The following is a 15,049-nucleotide window of genomic DNA, read 5'->3' as shown; positions in this document are numbered from 1 at the left end:
TGAGTTTATTTTCGAATTTTGGTGCCCCGGGAATAAAATGACATTGTCAATATCACACCCCCCAACGAGGTGTCACGTAACACCAATACACTCACACACATCCCCCCCATATTCATTCATACATCATCCTTCATCGCGATCCACCGATTCAATTTCATCTTCACAGCTTCTCAGCACATAACTACATAACTACATAACAAAGTGAGTAGTCAATACCACGATTGTAAGATCCTTGCGCCTACTTGTAGATACTGAGACGTTGATCATTAGCTCTTCCAAGTCATTCAACATGGTCAAAGCTGTCGTTTGCGGTGCTGCCGGTACGTGTTTCTCTCGTTGATCAAGCTCGCCATACTTTTGGCGAACAGCATGACGGCTGACTGACTGTATGCACAGGTGGTATCGGTCAACCACTATCTCTCCTCCTCAAGCTCAATCCCATCATCACCGAGCTCTCTCTTTACGATGTTGTCAACGCTGTTGGTGTGAGTAATCTCGACGTTTTCTCATTTCCTTATCATCCTTCCTTTGTGCAGTGTCTTCATCCCATTCCACTTCTCCATTCGCGATCATCGAGTACTGATAAGCCTTCGTTAGGTCGCTGCTGATTTGTCTCACATCCCAACTCCTGCTCAAGTAACTGGTTTCCTCCCAGCAGACAACGGAGCTGAGAAGGCCCTCAAAGGTGCTGATATCGTTGTCATCCCCGCCGGTGTACCCAGAAAACCTGGAATGACCCGTGATGACCTATTCGTGAGTTGGAGAATGTTCGATGATTCCGTAATACTGCAACTCGCTGATCGTTGTCGATCGATTCCCTTCGGCTATGTCCTGCTTCACAGAAAGTAAGTCTGCTCTAGTCATTCTAGTCACTGTCGGTGTAACGAATGCTAATAATTGAACTTTCAGGTCAACGCCGGTATCTGTGCTACGCTCGCTCAAGCAATCGCCAATGCTTGTCCCAAAGCTTTCATCTTGGTTATCTCCAACCCTGTCAACTCAACTGTCCCAGTCTTCGCTGAGACCTTAAAGAAGGCTGGTGTTTTCGACCCAAAGAAGTGAGTCTCTCACTATCTACTTGGATTTCTGATTGAAGGTGACTGATATACATCTCAACAGACTCTTGGGTGTATCTCACCTCGATATCATCCGAGCTTCAACTTTTGTCGCTTCCGTTCTTGGAAAACCCACAGAAGCCCTCCACTATACCATCCCAGTAGTCGGAGGTCACTCTGGTGCTACCATCTTACCTTTACTCTCTCAAGCTAAACCTGCTATTGTAAGTATAATCAGCTGGTCTAGATATTTTGTTCTGTGCTGACGCCTATCTTTGCCTCAGCCCGATATCTTGAACGATAAAGAGAAGAGAGACGCTTTGGTAAATCGAATTCAATTCGGTGGTGACGAGGTCGTCAAGGCTAAGGGTGAGTGGTCATGTGAATTACTGTAAAAAAGGACAGGTACTGATCCTTGCTTGTAGATGGTGCTGGTTCTGCTACCCTCTCTATGGCTCAAGGTGAATTGTAATCGATTGATATCGATACTTTACTTAAAAGCTGACATGTCTCTTTAGCCGGTGCTGAATTTGCCAACTACGTCCTTGAGGCCGCTTTCGGCGGTAAGAAAGGAAAAGTCGTTCAAGCTTACATCAATCTCGGTGCCGATGCCGGAGGTGAAGGTATCAAGAAGGAAATTGGAACTGATTTGGACTACTTCTCTGTAAATATTGAACTCGGTGTAAGTCTTGTCTTCCATTTCACGACATTTCCTAAAAATATAGTCTAAAGTATGTCTGATGCTAATCCTCTCCATATCAGCCCAGCGGTATCGAAAAGATTCTCCCCATTGGTCAAATTGATGACGTTGAGAAGGGACTTCTTGAGGCTGCTGTCAAGGAGCTTGGTCCATCTATTGAGAAGGTGAGTTTAGCTTAGTACAGTGACTTAATCGAGACGTCTGATTGAGCTGATTTTCTGTTCGGGCATTTACAGGGTAACTCATTTACTCCCGCTCCTCCCAAGCTCTAGGTCATCCCAGCATATATGCGGAATAACTCAAAAGGAAACAGTCGAAAAAGGGGAATTAGTAAATTGCAGACGGAAGAAATAGTATACATGACAGATATCAATTATACAGACTAGCACGTCTAAATTTGCTCCAAGAAAAGAGAAACATGTATTATATAACGTGCACACAGATTGGACATACTGATGAACAGCTACTAAAATGTCGTTGCTAATATGGTACTTTCGTTTACAAAGTCTTAGGTATGCGAAATTATAATAGTAACGTGGCGCGATTAGGTGGAATGAGGAATTCCAGGTATATGTTCAGGTGAAACGCTCTTTCATTCAAGGGGGAGTTTCACAGTTATAATCTTCTGAATAATCCGAATAGGCTTCTTTACCCATACGACAGTTTCAGCCTCTTAGGACCTTGGGGCCTGAAGACCTGCCGCTCCTGTCCGCGTATCAAAGGCCTATTCACCTAGCTGATTCGATATATAAGGAGTAACGTTGGAAAGGTTCAAGAGTGGGGACGACGATGTGGCACAACCCCGTTTTTGAGGCGCGAATCCTTTGATTGTACCTTGCGCATTGACCTCTTGAAGCAACGTCACATCGATCAAAACAAGAAAAGACGCATTGACCCTCCATATATCTACACTTTACCATTTCGGAGTGCATCGGGCTGGGTGAGAAGAAGAGGCGGGATGAGAATGAGATGATTTAGCGATCATGAAAAGAATCGCGTTGGATCGGCAATAGACCTGATTCTACCACTGTCTCATGCGGATCAAAGTCCTCCTCCGACACTCCCCTGGTCGGCATTGGTACCTCACTAACGAATCAGCATTGACCTGCATCTTTCCCTTGTCTTCCTCACATGTACTTTGATCATACTACTAGTTAGGTCCCTCCCCCTCTCCGTACAGCCATAGGAACGTTCCTTGTCTAGACTCTGTCCTGCCAAAAAGCTGATCCCCTCGTTCACAAAAGTACGAAACATCGTTAGAGATATCACACACATTATGAATCAAACAATATAAGTCCGAAAGGACCTATTGATAATAGTGAATTGACCGGATATGGTAAGAATCAAGAGTATGATGACGGAGTTATGATAACACATCTGACATTGTAAATGATCAATGCTTCACGCTAAATAGCAATCAGGGGTTTGAAAACGACGGGATGATTTAGTGTGTTGTTCAAGCAGAGAAGGGAAAAAGAGGGTTCCTGATTTCGATGATTAATACAACCATACGAATCATAAAATGGCGATGAGAGAAATCTACAAATTGATAGATAGAAAGAGAGAGATACTCCTTGTATAAAATATCACTGTTCTGTTCTCCCAATTCTTATTCTCCTCAGAGAAGGGAAAAGAAAACAGATAAGCTTAATAAACTTATCTGAACTTCAACTCACTTGTCGTCAGCTTCTACCCGACACCTGAACCTCTCACTCATTCTAGAAACCGAAGTTATACGTTGATCGTATCTAAGTCACCTCTCGCGGTTTTCCTCAAGGTTCAGGGATTCGACTTGGCTGGGCCTGCCATTTCTATCCAGCTGTCCCCTCTGGAGAGACCGATTATCCTGTTAGATAAATAGTTTTCATACTTGTTCAGAGGAAACAGGTTCTTTCTCATCAACGACTGAATAATACAGACAAACCTCTGTTCAGCATGTTAGAGTCAAACCAACTCGATCCATATCAGTATCCACCTTTACCTCTGCCTTCCTCAGAAGTGGATCTGCCTTCCGCCGATGGTGGCACCTCTCATCAACATGCGGATTTTTCATTCAATCATAACTTCTTATCCACTAATTCGCCAGAAAACCCCTTCGCACAGGAGGCTCATGGCATGACATCGTGGACACATTCCGATACTTTCCAGAACGGTCTCGATGCATCTATGGCCATCGATTCTAAAAATGCTGAAAACAATCCATTGAATGAATACGGTAAGTTGAATCAACATTTACACTACGGGGACTTCAACATGTACATTGAGCTGACGAGAGATGATCCTGTGCGTCTGATTTATGTGGTCTGTGCATCGTTTCCTAATATAAGTTGTTAACAACTGCTCCTCCTATCAAACGTATCCATCAACGATGGAATATCCCCAGCCAACTTTCCCTTCGCAGCTTCTCTCACATGCATCTTCCTCATCATCTTTGGATTCGTTTTCCTCGTCTCAATATACCGATATCGACCCGAATCGTTTGCTGGTCCAAACCATTCCTACCGGAGAATACAGACTTTGCGATTCATCGTTCTCGTCCTCACTGTCTCTTCCTCTAGTCGACAACAAGTTTGACATTCATCCCTTGGAAACGTCCGTTCACCCCCGCTTCCAACAACAGAGTCAACAGTGTAACCAGCATCCAGTCTCCCGGGGAGTACCGACTGGTGATGTACTCAATAAACCCGAGCGACGTCAGCATCAGCCTAGGCTGACTCTTGATACTCAGAATCTAGGTACAGGTAAAATCACCAGAAGTAGAAGTGGTAGTAAAAGTATTCCTTACAACAGGTTGAGAGCAGATAGCGTCTCTGTCAAGTGAGTCTTCCTGTGTGCACCTCTCCTCACCTCGGTCATACAGTAGCTGACGAGATCGTATATTACCAGATCTGAGGTAGACGAGGAACTGGTTTCGTTGCTTAGTGCTTCGACCAACTATGGCTCTATTAGACCATGGTCTGCAGTAACCACAAACGTGATACCTGATGACGTACATAAGACCATTGTTCATCGTCGAAGGTAAGCTCTGCCCATCGTGCTATAGAATGATTGCAGCTTACAACAAGAACCTGCTTCCAGAATAAGCTCGAACATCAATTTTGGTCACGATGCCGTCAATGCATCCCCACCCCGACCTGTACCTTCTCAAAAACGCAGGAGTGGATCATTGATCCACTCAAACCAGCTGTCCCAATCTGGCTTACAAATGCATCATCTAAGCTTGGTACTCTCCGGTACAGCCGCTGAGCGGCAGGAGACGGTAACACAAGATCTGATGGACAAAGCAGATGAGTTTAAACGTGTCGATAACCAATGTCGACAAGATAAAGCTAGAATTCTATGGGTCAGAAGGTGGTAAGTCCGCTCATTACTTATGCTCCTGTTATTTCTGCCGCCCTTTCTGGGAAGACTCTTTCCTTCCCTAGAGTATCTTCGTTAACCTTTTCCACGTCAGGTTGCTTCTTAGCTATACCTCTGCTCTTGGGCGTACGGTTTCTCGCCAAGGACTCTACCATTCGTATATCCTCTCGTGCGAAGACTATGGCATAAAGCCTATTAATTCTGCCTCGTTTGGAAAAGCTGTTAGAGCCGCTTATCCTGGGATCCTCACGAGGAGACTAGGAGGCAGGGGTAATAGGTAAGCTTGCTTCTGAGATCGAAGGCTTAACTTTGAGTAAGAACCGGGCTAACCAATGACCCTTAGCAAATATCACTATATGGATATCCAACCAGCTGTACAGATTGAAGCTGAACGATTGAACGCATACGGAGATTCAAGCGGGTAAATATTCGGATCCAGACAACAGAACATAATTTGGGGTTGACACTGATTCTTCTTACAGAGCATGGCAAGTAGTATCAGAAGATGGATCAATGGACTTCCAAGCATTTGGCCAAGCGCTTGATGAGAACATGGACACCGGCGACGTCGATGACAGTGAAGAAGATGAGGACTCCTTCACCAGCTGGCGAGTGCACATCTTTGCTTTTCCTGCTATGGAGAACGTATGGCTGAGTCCTAATTCCAATCATTCCTAACCTCAGTGCTCCTCATCTCCATACTACGCCCTCAGCATACGAAAACAGAGATTCCTTTCGAAACCGCACTCGCTCTCGGGCCGCGACGATCAGTGATGTATGCCCTAGTCGACCTAGATACTCTCGCCGACATACTACTGCTACTTTCAGTAGCGGATACATCATGCAATCAAAAGCCACCTACGTCCCCATATTCAACCTTCAAGGATTTCCTACCCTTGCCGATGCTGGCCATCTGGCTCAGAATCTAGATCTGCAGCATTTATGGAACTCTTTTTGTTATCATCAGGAAACTCTCGTCAGTTGCGTGAGGGATATGCAATTCGATAGGTACGAAATGAACGTATGTATGGTCTCTCAGATCAATGCAGTAGTCGCTGATCGTTGGCTTGCCGCACAGTGCAGAACCTTTTGGAGCGGTTTATCGCACGAAAGTCACCAAGTATGTCTACAGCCCGTAGTCTCGAGTTTGATCTCAGACGCCATGGCCTTTGCTTACGATGTGAGATTTTTATCTGGATCGTCATAATCTGTCAAAGCTGACAGTCTTTTCTTTCAGCATATGGCTGAAGTTCTCTTATGTAAGGTCAACAACGCCTTAGACTTCTCGATTTCATACTCGCTTCGACTCCTAGCCGAAAGACTGGAGTCGATCATGCAGGATACTTTCTGTAATTTTCCAAAAGACTTCAGTGGAAGCAAATTAGAGCTTTGTGTAGGAGCTGCTCAACTGTTTGGTACGTTTGTCCAGCAGAGCTTCAGACACAATGAGACTCATCCGATTTCAATTTTACGATAGCTCGCTTCTTGGATCTCAATCAGATCTCGGTGTCGCTCTCACCCATACTTGCTGACTATGAGCAGCATCAACAAATGATTGAAGCATGGTCCCGTATTGACACTAGAAACATCTCACACCAGTGTGCCATCTTGATGTCATGCCAACGACATATATTGGAACCAATTTTGGTAGATTTCGGACAGTGGCTCAATGGTGCTGCCCTTCCTATTAGTCGAGGTAGAGGTGTAGATCTGTTGTGTGAATGGATTGAAAAATTATTGAGGGAGATTCAAGGTGTGCCAGATATATCAATGGCAAAGTGAGTAAATCTGGTTCAAACATTAATTTACCATTAAGAAAGAGGATGCTCAACACATTTCTACCTTGTAGTATCGTATGCAAAGTTGGGTGTATCACGTCTCAAATCGTGAGGGAGCTCGTGAGTACCTTCTCTCTCGAATCCATCTCTCATCGTGATCCTGTGATCGTTTATTGCATCCCCCTTTCTTCCACTGAATCTCCGCCGTCCTTATATTTTGTGATTTTCCTGTATCTCGTGCGCCAAAATCTAGCTGATCAAGCGAACAGATCCTGAAATCTGAAGTATCCTTCGGAGCTTTTCAGCTGGTCAAGACATTCCTTGACGATTACGTTGCGATCAAATACCTGCGACAAACAGCTTTATTCCAAAGGTCGGTAGGTAATGCCGAGTATGAAAAGGGAGAAACGCAATCGAACCGATCATCAGTATCTTCGATGAACGTTTTCATTCCCCCTCGTCCTCCTGTTTCTACAGATCACTCCACTGCGATCTCCACTGCGATCCCTGTCCAAAGCGGATCAGAAGGATCACTGCAACCCAATCTCCAGGAACTCGATCTTCAACCCCAATACCTTCCAGTGCCAGCTGATTTGAGCGGTGACGGGATAATTATCACCCCTAGACCGTTTGCGAGAGATGATTACGCATCGTATCCGACATCCTCTTCATTCAACTAGAAAACTAACCTACACATGTTGAAGAAGTGTTCTCGAAGGACATCAATAAAATGTGGATGAGTTAAAGGTTTAAAGAACGTCACTTCTATGTGGACAATTTGGGTACTTGAATCTCTTTGAATCTCAAATGTTTTCGGTGTCAGTTTCTGTACAATACCAAAACGTAAATATATAACATATCTCTTCTTGGGTCAACGGTGATGAATAGGTGTAACCATTTTCCGAACGATCAGCACACTGCACACAGATGTGCAGTTTTACGTTTGACATGACAAGTTAACCCATGATATTATAGCTTAAGATCACAAATGATACGGTACGAATGTGTAATTTAATCCATTTTAGCTCTTTGTGAAGTCCACCATCTACCCAAACCATTAGCGGCATCGACAACTGGACCATCGCCATTGAACACTCTTGCGTTTTCCAACATCAATTCTACGTCTTCATCAATGTGTTTAGCTTCTCTGTATTGACCTTTATCGAATTTGTTCTTGATCAAAGTCAAATCACGGGCGTCTTCGGGTGGGATACTATGTATCACGGAGATGATGTCAGAGCGGAGTTACTATCTACTTGATCATCGGAGATTATGGTTTGACTTACATCTGGAAGTATTGAGGGATACCTAGAGCTACAGGATCGACTGGATAATCCAGTAAACCATGAATTAGCTGAGAAGAAAAGGTAGACGAGTGACAGCATGATATGAAGGATGCAGATAGAACAGATATATCAATTTACCTGGATATCTAAACCATTCACTCAATGGGTTCTTCAAAGCCTGGATTATCAACAAACCGATTGCTTTCTTTTCATCAGGAGTCATCTTTGAAGAAGCCACTTTTGGCCATTCACGCCAATAAACCGATTCGACCGAATCTGCACATTGTGTGATCTCTCCTGGTGGATTGAATTGACGACAACTGTCATATGACAAAGATAGGGTTAAGCAAGTCAGGATATGACCATGAGCAGCAAGCGCGAGGTCCTTGGAATGTGAAGGTGAATGAATATAGCTTAATCACTCACTTTGCAAATACCAATTCTACATCTCTAGCGAATTGTCCCAACGTTTTATATTTCCTATTATCAATTTTCTTGTTTATAGTACTGAAATCCATGGGGTTTTTAATTTCGTCTAGATAACTGTCAATCCATCAAAAGGTTGATTAGCAGCTTGACCATATCTGTGTATATTGATCGATGACTTACGTTGGACAGCCATCCATTATTGGATCGACCGGCCTCAGGAACTATAAAAAATGTGATCAGCGGTTTTGATGACAAGTCGTGAGATGATCGTGGTGTAAGACATACAATGATAGCAGCAGGCTCTTTGATCAATAACGCGATCAAGTTCTTCCCTCGTTTATTCTTCATGGAAGCTGTGTTTTGTACGGTAGGAGGTAAGTCTGCTGGTGGTATCCTCGTTGTGGGTTGGTATCCTATAGCATCCCCCACTGGAGCTTTGGCAGTCGGTAATGCTGGTGCTGGGATTGGTGGCGGTGGAATAGCAGGTGAAGCCGTCCTTTCGACTGAGGAAGATTTCTTCCCTTCGGTGGGCATGGGCATGGGCAAGGGTTTGGTCTTGATTTTCTTGATATTCGGTTTAGTGTCTACCGTAGCTGGAGGTATAGTCGGTGTGGATGATTTGATTTTCAGGCCAGTCGGTTTTTCAGGTGATTTAGTTCGGTTTCGCGGTACAGATACAGAAACACTTTTAGGCATTGTTATGGGTAACGGTGTAGGTGTCGATTTTACGGTTGAGGTCGGTACTGGTGATGGTGCAGGTAATGGAATCTTGATTTTCTTCGTTGGCGGTTTGATCTCTAATAGATCATCGAAATCATCCTCTTTACTTGAAGGTCGACGTTGTTCGATCGCATCTACTTCAGCACCTAAGATGTCGTCTAGGTCATTCCTTGATTTTGAAGGTTCTTTCCTCTTCTTGGAAGGTTTCTCACTCGTAGGGAACGCAGGGACAGGTGGTTTATCAGGACTTTTGGTGCCTCCAGTACCTGAACTAGCGATGACAGCAGCCAAAGCAGACTTCTTTGACGTCGGAATAGGCGGTGGAGCCATTGGTGGGACGTGTTCCGTGACTGATGTGTCGATAGTAACACTCTTGGGGGGTTTCACCTTGAACTTTACCGAATTATTCTTCGGAGCTGGTAAGGTAGCTTCAGCAATAGATGGAACAAGTATAGGTGCCGGAGGTATGACCGGTTGTTGCGATGCCATAGCAGCTTGTTGAGCAGCAGCCGCGCTGGAACTGAGAGTATGCTCAGTCTTAGACCACACTACGAGATGTCTATTAGTGACTGATCATGCGTCCTAGAGCCTTCAGTGGTACACTCACAAACAGTGAAGAACTTTTCAAATGCTTCTCCAGCCTTTCTGACGGGACTCGAAGGAGTGACATTGTATGTATAGCAATTCGCGATTATCAGTTTGACATCGGCAACGAATTCTTGTCGATTGGCATACATTCCAGCATCTAATTTAGCGGAAATGGTTTTCAGATCCATAGGATTTTTTATGATAGCCGCATAACTACATTATCACCAACACATCAGCTTGCTCAACTTCATACCTTGGTCGAGCTTCACTCACTCTGGTGCCGCATCTCTCACAGGATCCACGGGCTGTCTGAACCAGAAACTCGTTTTTTGCGCATTCTACAACCGAAGTCAGCTCAGCCTGATCTGACACAACCAGCTGAACGGTTAACACACCAATTTCTGTAAGGCGATCGTTATTGCCTTGAAATCATTTTCACTCAATCCCCTCTTCTGCTGTTGGATGACTCGTTCTTTCTTCTTTTGCGTAGGTTGTATCATGTTCATATTAGGGTTGAGAGTGATCTTCAACGGCGCAGCTGTACCGCCAGGCATCACAGGAGCATCGATGACAGGGAAACCATAGCCTTCGACAACGTCAGCTACATGAACTGAAGGATCTCATCTGCCTAGCTTACCTTGAGCGTCAGACCTGATCTCAGCACTTCCCATGCTGATCCTGATCTTGGGCGTAGGTAACGCTGGAGCATTCTCTAGAGTAGGGGTTTGCAGAGTAATGATATTTCCAGGCAGTGGTTCAGATATACTTCCGGACACAATTTCCGCTGCTTTCAGCATTGCGAATCTGACTTCGTGATCAGGTGAGATGAAGCTCTCCCTGTGACATTGATTACAGATCGTTTAGCATTCACAAGCATGTCAGAAGGAAAAGGTGCTTGCAGCCTTTACTCACATCAATGAATCCTGGATGAACTGCTTGACATCCATTTTCTTGTTGAAATCCTTTCTGATAGCTCTAACGATAGCGGTATTTTGAGCTTCATACCGCTTTTCCCTAGCTTCGTTGTTCTCATCTTCCACGACTCCAGGTTGAGGAACCGTGATCTCTCCTAAAGCTAAAGTCATCAAGATGGATTCGGAAAGTCCTCTGGCTACGTGCCGTCGGATGGTGAGCGAGTGATCAGATCGAACGACCTCCATGAGATATTTGTCGAGAGCTACCGATCGACCGGGAGGTTTGCACAACAGCAGACCGTCAAAAGCTACCATTCGGATAGGCTCGAAATTCCCTTCCCTACACTATTTGATCAGCTATGCGCTCCAGAGGTCACTCGAAAGACAGCTGACCTGGTATAGCTCAGTAACAATCTAGCGTCGTTCGTCCGTTGTCCAGCTAGTATGGATTTGATGTATGTCTAAAAGGAAGCTTATCAGCGTGATCGTATACAACCAGAGTGGATATTGAGGTACCTGTAATCCAGCTTTAGTGACTAAATTGTGATAACTGGGAACTAGTCTATCCATAGTCATCGCTCTATCCAGAGCATCCATTGATTCCTTCAGTAAAGCCATTTCTGATTCTCGTTCGGTTTCATTCAGCGATTGATTTCCAGATCCGTATGTAAAGGCATTACCGATGGCAGTGACCACTGAAGCTAAATAATGTGAATCAGAAAACTGCGTAAAACAAGTGTCAGCGACTCCTTCTACGTTGGATTAAACTTTCAAATTGTCCCACCTCATTGCCTGTGTTGTCGTTCGACCTGAGTAGATCAAGCAAAATTTGTCGGACGTTTTTCCAGACTGTCCTTGTCGCCATATCTCGCAAATCTGGCATGGCAGCGATCAAACTCTGCAATCTCATCAGCGTCGGACCTCGTGTTGTAAGGAATACAAAACGTACCTTCTTCACGAAGTAATCTGAGAAACTTGAAAAGTCATTTGGCAACGGTCTACATTCCATTTCAGGAGCTTCCGCATCTGGGTTAGACGGTGAAAGACAGAATAAGGTCTGAAACAGCTTCAGTACTAAAAAGTAGCCAATATAATCACATTCCGATACGTTATACTAGTCGTTTTATAGCAGATCAGCGCAATCTATATAGTAGAATAGTAGATGTGTATAGTCGACACTTACTTGGGCTAGAGCTCTGGCAGCTTCCATCCTTACTCTATAATAGTAATTCTTCACTAATACGGTCCTCGCTAATTCACTTGCTATCACAGGTGATGGGAAAGCTCTCATACGATTGATAGCCTGTTATCAGCTGATTAGCTTACATCTCATTATAGCGAAGGTTTTGATGCCTTACCTCAAGTTGAGCAATGACATCTCTATCACCTTGAAGTTGACTGATCCAACACCAAGGTTTTTCGTTGTATTCAATGATTGCTAACCATTCGCATTCTGGATCGATTCTTATCCATTCGTATCCTCCTCCTTCACCTAACATTTGATCTGCTTCGCCTTCACCCCATTCGGCTACTCTCCATCTCTTGCGTTCCTCTTCATCTTCCCAAGGTGTATAAGCAAATACTCCTGCTCTATCAGCGGCTTGTAATCTCGCTTCATCCTCTTCATCATTGGTATCTCCCGCTGCTAACGCATCTTGCATTTTATTGAACCTTGCTGCTATGTGTCCAGAACGACGAGTACGTTTATACTTGGTGTTGAAAGGTAGAGGAAACGTTTTAGTGGGCGTCTTGATATCTACCAAATGTTCAAATGGAGCTCCATCCGCTTCATGAATACGGACAGTCAAGCTCCCCTACTTTGCCGATCAGCTACCTTTTCAATTTCATCATATTCGGGAAAGCTTACCTCAAAGAAATGAGTAGGTCTTTTCCAAACAGCGGTCTTTTTCAACTTATCACTCAATCCCTGTATAAAGTCATTCGCAGGTTGACTTTGAGATACTGTAAACTCAACAAGAAGCTTTTTCTTGATGAAGTTCGTTCTGATCGCTAATCTCGGACAACCACTACCGAAAATCCATTGATCTTGGAAAGTTTGAAGATCCAGTCCAGAAACCTTTCTACATTGTCTAAAGAAATATTGAGTTGAAAGTGAGTTTCCCTGTAGTTCATCTGATAGAGAAGCTACGAATATCCTAGGGATCACCTGTGATAGACCGAGAGAAGTTCCTGTTTTCGCAATATACCTATCTAATATATGAAGGACAAGTGGTGCTTTAAGGTTGATGAATGCTGTAGTGTTAGCATCGGGTGGATCGATTATTCCGGGAACGCACAAAGGCCATTGTGATCCTTGATCTTGTATGACGCAACGGTCGATATCCTTCTTTAACCTAAATCGGTATTCGTTATTTCCCAAGAGGTTTCTGATGAATTGAGCTTGAATGTAAAGTGCCAGTCCATTGATTAACCAAGTATCTGCTAAGGTTCGTTGGATGATGTTGATTCCAACCCATTGCTGTATCAGAGCTAGTGATAAAACTTGTCTTATCTCCACAGCTTGTTCTATCACTTCGGGAGGATGCAAGAGATCAGAAGAGAGGATAGCGAGAGTCGCAGAAGTGGAGCATTCCGTCCTCGGATTATTGACGAACACAGTCTTGAAATCGGTGAAGGGGTAAGAACCCATTTCAGCGTAAAAAGCCATTGCTCTTGGTAACCACGATGTCGAGTTCTTCAGCATATCGAGTTCTCCAGGGAGACAGAATGCTAGTATGGGCTTATGCGATTCGTCCGCTGATACACAAAGCATCTCAAACGGTCCAGCGGCAAACGAAATGTGCTGGACGGAAGTGGGATTAGTTTGAAGATAATAGAATATCACTTTATTTGGGTCGTGCGGATGCGTTACCTTTAAAGAAAGTTAGCTTTGATGCATCGAAGCATAGCGGTCGGAAAGCTTACTTGTTCCATCAATTCACCACTACTGACGACCATAACAGGACAAGCATCCTCTCCTGGAACTGGTTCTCCACCTTCTAGATACCGAGGAACGATGAACTCTAGTTCCCATGTACATCTTTCCCATAGATTGTCCACACAAGGAGTCCATATTCTCGCAGCGTCATATGTGGTTGGAGAGAGGAACATATGAGGAATTTGCTATTTTCATCTCTTCGTCAGCTCCGCTAAGTCGTTTCATCGTCACTACAGCTTACATATTCGTCACCACCATCACCAGGTCTTCTGAAGACAATCCCTTCAACTACGTCACCTCCTAGTACCAGCTGATAATCAATCTGCACCTGTATAGGAGCAAAAGACACTTGAGTTTGATCTTCCGTTCCCGGTATGGGAGTGTGAATTAATCTGACCCAACCACCAGAAACTGAAATCGCCAATTCTCCTTCATCTCTTTCGCCCATTGCTGACCATATCTTCCTTTTGATCTCAGGGTGAGATCTAATATCTATAGGTGGTTCCCTGATCGGTAAAGGTTGAAACGGATTTGACAGTGTGAAACTTGCTGGAGTAGGTAAGAAAGGCTCTACAGGTGTAGGTGAAGATAATGTTACATTATTGATTTCAAGTAAAGGTGATGAATGTAGATATATAGATCGTAAAGCCGGATTTGTGGGTTGGATTGTTAAGAATGCTGAAGCTGTAATGATTCCTGAGAAGTCTATATCGAGTACATTTCGTTGATGAGTGACTGTAAAGCCTCTAGAGGCTCCATAAACGTCTTCTGACATGATGGTGCGAAGAATTAGAAATTATAAAGAAGGTAAAATGGAGGAGGAAAGGATAATTAATACGGTATTATAATGGTTTACCGATAACGGGCATCTCGAGTCACGCATTCACCAGCAGTAATTTGCCCGCAGACAGCTTATAAACGACACGAGAGTTATGAAGCCAAAGTAGAGATAGCTACGGTCCTTCAAAAAGAGTCACTATCATTCTTTCATGAACATTCACTCCATTCCCATTTCACGCGAAATACAGCGAACAAAACAGTGGCAAACAAATGCACCAGGAACCCGACTCTTGGCGTACCTAATCAGGCTGCAGCGGTAAACATCCGGGAATAGGCAAGCCAAGTGCCCAGTGGGAATTCGGGGCTCCGCGCGCATGTCTTTTTTCTGGGTATCCCATGTTCTCGATTGAAATGAATCGATAAATACACGACGGCCGAAAAGATACACTGGTCACGTTCGTAGATTTGAACATCTCGGATCAGAATCGCACGTCTGGATAC

At 44.2% G+C, this 15,049-nt stretch overlaps 4 protein-coding genes across 4 annotated transcripts; 3 read left to right on the top strand and 1 right to left on the bottom strand.

Annotated features, from left to right (window-relative positions):
- Nucleotides 1-289: 289 nt before the first annotated feature.
- On the top strand, nt 290-2,027 carry IL334_006666 (malate dehydrogenase, NAD-dependent; the record flags this gene model as incomplete). Its single annotated transcript, XM_062938364.1, has 10 exons — nt 290-320; nt 397-485; nt 598-753; nt 910-1,058; nt 1,120-1,279; nt 1,340-1,424; nt 1,481-1,516; nt 1,574-1,737; nt 1,818-1,919; nt 1,992-2,027. The coding sequence occupies 10 exons, from the start codon at nt 290-292 to the stop codon at nt 2,025-2,027; spliced, it is 1,008 nt and encodes a 335-aa protein (XP_062794415.1).
- A 1,663-nt stretch (nt 2,028-3,690) lies between these two features.
- On the top strand, nt 3,691-5,793 carry IL334_006665 (uncharacterized protein; the record flags this gene model as incomplete). Its single annotated transcript, XM_062938363.1, has 7 exons — nt 3,691-3,970; nt 4,083-4,572; nt 4,642-4,773; nt 4,834-5,109; nt 5,210-5,392; nt 5,459-5,536; nt 5,598-5,793. The coding sequence occupies 7 exons, from the start codon at nt 3,691-3,693 to the stop codon at nt 5,791-5,793; spliced, it is 1,635 nt and encodes a 544-aa protein (XP_062794414.1).
- Nucleotides 5,794-5,956: 163 nt separating this feature from the next.
- IL334_006664 (uncharacterized protein) lies at nt 5,957-7,573 on the top strand (the record flags this gene model as incomplete). The annotated part of the gene is made up of 6 exons (XM_062938362.1): nt 5,957-6,136; nt 6,194-6,295; nt 6,353-6,530; nt 6,593-6,893; nt 6,965-7,013; nt 7,163-7,573. The coding sequence occupies 6 exons, from the start codon at nt 5,957-5,959 to the stop codon at nt 7,571-7,573; spliced, it is 1,221 nt and encodes a 406-aa protein (XP_062794413.1).
- A 331-nt stretch (nt 7,574-7,904) lies between these two features.
- IL334_006663 (uncharacterized protein) lies at nt 7,905-14,543 on the bottom strand (the record flags this gene model as incomplete). The annotated part of the gene is made up of 20 exons (XM_062938361.1): nt 7,905-8,106; nt 8,180-8,219; nt 8,318-8,499; nt 8,606-8,722; nt 8,789-8,829; nt 8,894-9,876; nt 9,936-10,129; nt 10,190-10,254; nt 10,312-10,502; nt 10,554-10,753; nt 10,829-11,170; nt 11,224-11,291; nt 11,347-11,553; nt 11,615-11,728; nt 11,780-11,944; nt 12,014-12,133; nt 12,189-12,644; nt 12,698-13,702; nt 13,756-13,953; nt 14,010-14,543. The coding sequence occupies 20 exons, from the start codon at nt 14,541-14,543 to the stop codon at nt 7,905-7,907; spliced, it is 5,424 nt and encodes a 1,807-aa protein (XP_062794412.1).
- Nucleotides 14,544-15,049: the final 506 nt, after the last annotated feature.

This window comes from Kwoniella shivajii, chromosome 9, assembly GCF_035658355.1.
Source record: "Kwoniella shivajii chromosome 9, complete sequence".
NCBI classification, from domain to species: Eukaryota; Fungi; Basidiomycota; class Tremellomycetes; order Tremellales; family Cryptococcaceae; genus Kwoniella; species Kwoniella shivajii.
The sequence above is the reverse complement of the archived record's forward strand: the minus strand, read 5'-3'. Positions and strand labels throughout refer to the sequence as shown.